The 7,320-nt window shown below is 34.1% G+C and overlaps 1 protein-coding gene across 3 annotated transcripts; it reads left to right on the top strand.

The window, feature by feature from the left end:
• Window positions 1-220: 220 nt before the first annotated feature.
• Window positions 221-3,524, top strand: LOC132851611 (ATP-sensitive inward rectifier potassium channel 1-like). 3 transcript variants are annotated; one of them, XM_060878581.1, is made up of 3 exons: window positions 221-296; window positions 1,470-1,549; window positions 2,392-3,524. In XM_060878581.1, exon 3 carries the CDS (start codon window positions 2,415-2,417, stop codon window positions 3,522-3,524), a length of 1,110 nt encoding a protein of 369 aa, XP_060734564.1. In that variant the 5' UTR covers window positions 221-296; window positions 1,470-1,549; window positions 2,392-2,414. The 3 variants fall into 3 exon arrangements, with proteins under 3 accessions (XP_060734564.1, XP_060734565.1, XP_060734566.1); XM_060878582.1 differs by lacking the exon at window positions 221-296 and adding an exon at window positions 1,071-1,158; XM_060878583.1 differs by lacking the exons at window positions 221-296; window positions 1,470-1,549 and adding an exon at window positions 1,727-1,813.
• Window positions 3,525-7,320: the final 3,796 nt, after the last annotated feature.

Below are 7,320 nucleotides of genomic sequence, written 5' to 3'. Positions count from 1 at the left end.
TTATGTTTGTCTTATTCTTTCCCATTAATACAAAAAATATTTATTTAATATAAAATGTACTCAGTGTTAGTTAAAAACAATTACACATTTCTATTATTCATTATTACGACACATTGATATTGCCTTATGCAATTTCATGGTTGTAGCACCTTGAAGTACATCCAAAATGTACTTTTATGTGTATATACTAATGTACTAATTTTGTGTCTACAGTAAACAGCAACTATTCAGTGAACAGCCTTATAAGTAGGAGGGTGGATGGACAAGGCAGGGCAGTCCTAGAACTTATGAACAAGGTGAGAGAAGCAAGCATTTGGAGTGTGTAAGAGACAGAGGAGTGAGTAAATAGAATAGAGATATATTTTACATATCTTATGGAGATTTTTTTAAAGAGTTTTAGTTTTAGATCATGAAAGATAAAAATTAAGGTGTGAGAGAGAGAGAGCGAGAGAGAGAGAGAGAGAGAGAAGAAAGAAAGAAAGAAAGAAAGAAAGAAAGAAAGAAAGAAAGAAAGAAAGAAAGAAAGAAAGAAAGAAAGAAAGAAAAGAAATCACTTTTTATTTGTATATCCAGTAAAGAGCTTCTATAACAGGTAAGTGCAAAATTCCACCATAGTGTTGGGCAAATTAGAAATTCTCCCTTTCTTCTAGAAGTTAGAGATACAGTTCCTAAACTGGGACTTGCAGTCACATAAGACAGTGTATATGTAATAGGGACAGAGATTAAAGAGGTTCCTCATAACTGGTAGTAATATATGTACCCTATAGAGCTTAAACATTATTTGACTTTAAGTATAAACTGAAGATACAGTGGATGGGTTATTCAAAAAAAATATTAAAAATGAGGACCTATGTATATTCTTCATTTATTTTTATTGAAATGTTACACATACTAGATACCTACATTTAATTATATGTTAGTTGTTCAAGCATAAATGGCATTTAGAATTTATGATCATTCATACTCATGAAGTCATGGAATTCAGAGTTGCTTAATTAACTTCCTGCTTCTTTATTTATATACTGTTAGTGTTACGGTCAGAGAACATTAAAAATATTTATACACAGACAGGATACTGTACAGGCTTAATTAATGAGGAACTTGAACATGGGAAAAAGATCCTATTGTTTCTGAAGCCTTAATTATTTCTTCGAAATGGTAAATGAAACTGTCACTGAAAAATTGACCTGGATTATGTTTGTCTTGTTCTTTAATATTAATACAAAAATATGTATTTAATATAAAATGTACTCAATGTTAATTAAAAACAATTATACACATAGAAAGAAAATAATCAATCACATCTAAGATATGTCATTAACTTAGTCAATTCACAATTTCTGATTTTTTTTTTAATTATTATGACACATTGATATTTCCTTTTGCAATTTCATGGTTGTAGCACCTTGAAGTACATCCCAAATGTACTTTTATGTGTATATACTAATGTACTAATTTTGGTTTTACAGTAAACAGCAGGTATTCAGTGAACAACCTTATAAGTAGGAGGGTGGATGGACAAGGCAGGGCAGTCTTACTTATGAACAAGGTGAGAGAAGCAAGCATTTGGAGTGTGTAATAGACAGAGGAGTGAGTAAATAGAATAGTGATATATTTTACATATCTTATGGAGATTAAGATTTTAGAGAGTTTTAGATCATGAAAGATCAAAATTAAGGTGTGTGTGTGTGTGTGTGTGTGTGTGTGTGTGTGTGTGTGTGTGTGAGAGAGAGAGAGAGAGAGAGAGAGAGAGAGAGAGAAAGAAATCAAATCACTTTTCATTTGTATATCCAGTAAACAGCTTCTATAACAGGTAAGTGCAAAATTCCACCATAGTCTTGAGCAAATTAGAAATTTCCCTACAGTTCCTAAACCGGGACTTGTGACAGACACATAAGACAGTGTATATGTAATGGCTAAGCATAGGAACAGAGATTAAAGAGGTTCCTCACAGCTGGTAGTAATATATGTAGCCTATAGAGCTTAAATATTATTTAAATTTAAGTATAAACTGAAGATATAGTCATGGGCTATTCAAAAAATTGAAAAAAGGATGACCTATGTATATTCTTTGTTTATTTTAAATGAAATGTTACGCAGACTAGATACCTACATTTAATTATCCCTGTGCTTTGGGGGTTTTCTCACCATTCCAAAAACACGTGCTGTACGCTGATTGGCATCACTAAATTGCATATAGTGTTTGAATGGCTGTCTGATAGGTGTCTGTTGTAGGTGTCCCCCACTTTGTGACCTGGGTACCCTGCAACCTGGAGTAGGATAAAAAAATTAATTGTTCTATAGATAAAAATATACATGATTAGAAAAGAAACTAATAATTTTCCAGTGATATACTGTATATGACACCTATGTTATGTAATCTTTTCCTAGATTAAGATTCCTGTCATTTGAAAATGAAGCGCTTTATGCAGATGCTCAGAAACTACCTGGCCAAACGCAGACTTAAACGCTTGGTGAGCAAGGATGGCCACTGTAACATTGAATATGGCAACGTGAGGTACAGCAACTTCTTTGCCTATATGCTAGATCTTTGGACCACCTTTGTGGAGATCCGTTGGCGCTTTGTTTTTGTCTTGTTTATCGCCTCATTCACTCTCAGCTGGTTCTTTTTTGGACTTCTGTGGTATTCGATTGCACAGAACAATGGAGATTTGGCATGGCAACATCCGTCAGCTAACCACAATGTATGTGTACGTAATGTCTATGGAATGACCACTGCCTTCCTCTTCTCTTTGGAAACGCAGTCAACTGTGGGGTATGGGGGACGAGATATCACCCCAAACTGCCCTAGTGCTATTGCTCTCCTCATTATCCAGATTCTTATAGGAACAATTATTAACTGCTTCTGGTGTGGAGTGGTCATGACCAAAATTTCTCTACCAAAGAAAAGGGTCAAAACCATAGCATTTAGTAAGATGGCAGTGATCTGTCAAAACAGAGGAGTCCTCTGTTTGCAATTAAGAGTGGCTAACTTACGTAAATCGTTGTTGATCGGCAGCCAGATCTACGGAAAGCTGCTTAGAACAACAATAACTCCTGAAGGTGAAACCATCATACTTGATCAGGTCAATGTTGACTTCATGGTTGATGTTGGAAAGGATAACCTGTTTTTTGTTTGCCCCTTGACCTTATATCATGTGATTGACAAGACAAGCCCATTCTTTGAAATGTCAGTGGAGACTATAAATCAACAGGAGTTTGAGCTGGTGGTCTTTCTGGATGGAACTGCTGAATCCACCAGCAATTCCTGCCAGGTCAGGACTTCTTACCTACCTGAGGAAATTATGTGGGGCTACAAGTTTCTACCCATCATTTCCCGCAGGAAGGACGGAAGGTATCATGTTGACTTTTCCAATTTTGCCAGAGTAGAGCCAACAATGACTTCCAACTCACCCAGAGGCAACAGTGATGGTAACTATCATTATCAATGCCCCACAAAAGGCTTTGCTAATCCTGGATTTTTGGCCTTCAACATTGACAATTCTCTCAGTAGGAAAATGTGAATTGTTTTGTTCTCAAAACACAAAGATATGTGTATATATTGTAAATTATAAATATTAATAGGAAGGGTAATCAGAATTGTAAAAAAAAAAGTCTGGGAAACCTTTTGACCATGTGAGTGGCTCATAACTTTTTAGTACATTGTGTTAGCTGATTTTATATTATAACACTGACACAACCTAGTTTTGATTGACGGTCTTGTACTACTAATTTTTTCAAATTTAATTAAAAATAAAAATTGTTTATTTTTGTATTGTTATGCTTTGTATTGTTCCCTATTGTACAGTCTTTAGGTTGAAAGTTGGATTATAAATATAGTTATTAATTCTTCAACGACTAATGTTATTAATGTGCATTATCATAACATTTTTATATTTTTTAGATAGTGCTTTTTCTACATTTATATTTTGCAGATATTTGCTTTGCAATTTTAACATGAAATGGTGTATTTCTATATAGTCCTTATTAGAGAATTTAGCATTATAGTTTCATTATAGATTCCATGGCTTAAACAATTACTTTTCTATATATCTAGGTTACCTGTACAAGAAAGAAATATAAAAACCAACTATTTGCACCTAATATAGATTGTTTTGAATATCAACAAAAACCTGTATTTTCATTACATTAAAATTATTATTTAAAAAAAACCCTTAGTGGTTACAAAATGTAACTGACTATGATATAAAGTGTATCAAAACACACAATAAATTACAGAATTTTGCATATGAGGCCATACAAAGTGCCCATGCTGACCCCTGCTCTGCCAAAAGCACCTACAGTTGGAATGTGAGCATTAGAACTGGACCAAGGTGTGATGAATGAAGGCGGCCTTGTCTGATGCATCACGTTTTCTTTACATCATGTGCATGTGCAACAATAGCTGGCAGCAGGATGCACTATGGAAGAAAGCAAGGATGGTACAAGGGAGATCCTCACAATATTAGTCAGGTGATTTTAATATTATGACTGATCAGGTATACAAAGCCTTAAGTTAAATGCAAATAATAAATCCGGATTTTTATGCACAAATTTATCAAACCCCATAGCAAATGAAACTGAAAATTTATATGTATATACACACACACACACACACACACACACACACACACACACACACACACAAAAAAGGAGGCCCCAAAAAAATTATTCCTGGAATTTGATTGTGGCACGTGACCTTCACATACACTCTTTACCTATATTTTTTGCACATGCACTATAGAATATACAGTATTGTATTTTGTGTAATGTCTTATAGTGTTTTATATTGTTTGTTTGCACTGTCTTTTGTCTTGCAGATGCACTTTATGTACCCAGGACTAACTTACTTAGTCCTTAGCACTGTGTTGTTCTACAGTATGTAGCTCTGTCTTTGAGCTATGTAGCACCATGGTCCTGGAAAAACGTTGTTTCGTTTCACTATGTATATATGGTTGAAATGACAATAACTTGACTTGATATACACAAGATGCATGTGGTATTTGTGTCCTTTTATTCTAAGGTCGTCCAATTTTTTCCCCTTCAGTCTCATTCTTACTTTCTGGAACACAAAGAAGTAATATCTGGCAAATACGGCAAATACAGTGTATGTGAAGAGATAAACACATTGTTTCTGGTTAAATAGGTTAACCTGTAGACAAATGAATGTTTAAAATCAATGTTTAGAGATTTTTCCAGAAGTTTTCAGAGAATTAAAGCTCTGCAAATTAGCTTAAATTCAAGTATGTGGAACTCAGTGCCCCAGCACCAAATTTATTTATTTAGTTATTTATTTATTTATTGCATTTATGTTTAGAGTTTGGTTTCATTGTTTGTTTCATTTATTTATTTAATTGTTTGTATGTTATGTTTGTTTTATCAGATGTACCCAATAAATAAATGTTTGAGAAACCTAAACACCATTTTTTAAAAATTCTTAAATAAATGGTGGGAGGGAACAGTTCCTGAAGACTGGATTTGGGTTTTAGTAGAGAAATACAAATGAGAAGCTATAGTTCCAAGTAACAGTCTAAACAGAGCTAATTCAGACAGAACTTTATGCTTGCCAAATATAAGGAAGGCTATATTCAGAGTGCTTGACGTGATTTATTTTGTATTAAATCATTTTTCATGTTCAAAGTTTTGCTAAGATAAAAAAAAGCTTATTATGTCAACCATGATCCTTCTGGTTCAAAGACCAAGCTAACACTGCTAACCAGGCTGCATTCAAAACCTGATATGCTTTGCAAAGCCATGTAGAACGTATTTAAATGTGATAAGCTACATAAATAGCTCCCCCTTGTGGAGAATCTTCCAATTTCCTCGAAACGTTATTGAGGAAAAATGACAAATTAGTGAATTTCACCAAGTTACATATCTGAAAGTGAAAAGACGTAAATGCAACACCGGCAGCAAACAACTTTTTTTTCTTTCTATTTTTATGTTAGAAACTTTAGATTTTTATGCTAAGTACAGAAACTTTACATATATATATATATATATATATATATATATATATATATATATATATATATATATATATATATATATATATATATATATATATATATATTAAAAATAGGAAAAATATCTTAAAAATGGCCTAATACCCCATAATAACTAAAAGGAGATATATATACAATATGTACAAGGTCTGGCAGATTTTCAGGATCTTGTAAAATGTTAAGGAAGAAACATCCTCAGCAGTCTAGGAGGATGAAGGAGGTGAAGGGGGTGTTGAGTAGTAAAGAGATGATTCTGTGGAGTTTACATGGATCTTGTGCAGAAGCTTTAATCTTTTCCTTGTAAATGGAAGTCTTGGCAGATGCCACATCTGAAGAAAACTTGGCCAGGGGCACGATAAGAGGCAACATCTGCATTGAGTCGTGATTTCTTCCACTTTATCTCTGCTGATCTTAGTTCTCTTTGATTGCTGTGCAACAAATCTGATAGCAAAGGAGCAGAACAAGAAGTCTTCTTGAGTTTAGTGGACAGAAGACAAAGAAGATTCATGGTTGAGGAAAGAGTGGAGAGGAAAGTGTTTGTGGCTGAGTCTAAGTGTAATGAGGAGAAGGAGTTGGGATCAGGAAGAGCAGAAAGAGTGCCAGAAACTACAGAACTAAAGAAGTGGAGATAGAGTGGGGGTTATGACGGGTAAGAGAGAGATGCTGAAATTTGGTTATAGGCAGGACAGGAAGAGTGATAGTGAAAGACCATGTGATACATGATACATGTGATTTATTATTAATTTTTAATAAATTTGCAAAGTTTTCAAACAAACTTCTTTCATGTTGCCATTTTGGGGTATTGTTTGTAGAATTTTAAGAAAAATAATCAATTTAATTAATTTTGCAATTAGGTTATAACATAATGTGAAAAAAGTGAACTGTTGTGAATACTTTCTAAACGCACTGTATTTGTATTTTAAGTCCTGATACATAAAACCATGTACTTCAAGGGTTTGTTCTTTTTCACGGTGGACATGTGTTGATATCTTCTATTGGCTTCCTCTGCTTTGTAAGCATCAATTACCATAGGTTTCAGGTCCTCATGGAGCCCATGGCATGCATAGTGAGAGCATTTAGCAGATGCCCTTATCCAGAGCGACTTACTTACCATCTCATTTTTATACAACTAAGCAACTGAGGGTTAAGGGCCCTGCTCAGGGGCCCAACAGTGGCAGCTTAGTGGACCTGGGATTCAAACTCACAACCCTCCAATCTGTAGTCCAACACCTTAAACACTATCCTTAACCACATAATAGTTAAACATGTTCTCACTCATGTATGCAAATATTTTAAGAACATATTCATATGTATT

This window comes from Tachysurus vachellii, chromosome 9 (genome assembly GCF_030014155.1).
Source record: "Tachysurus vachellii isolate PV-2020 chromosome 9, HZAU_Pvac_v1, whole genome shotgun sequence".
Classification (NCBI taxonomy): Eukaryota; Metazoa; Chordata; class Actinopteri; order Siluriformes; family Bagridae; genus Tachysurus; species Tachysurus vachellii.
Note: the sequence above shows the minus strand (reverse complement) of the source record. Positions and strands in the feature narration are given on the sequence as shown.

Excerpts from the sequence above, each read along its gene's own strand:
- LOC132851611 (XM_060878581.1), top strand. The coding sequence starts at position 2,415 with ATGAAGCGCTTTATGCAGATGCTCAGAAACTACCTGGCCAAACGCAGA.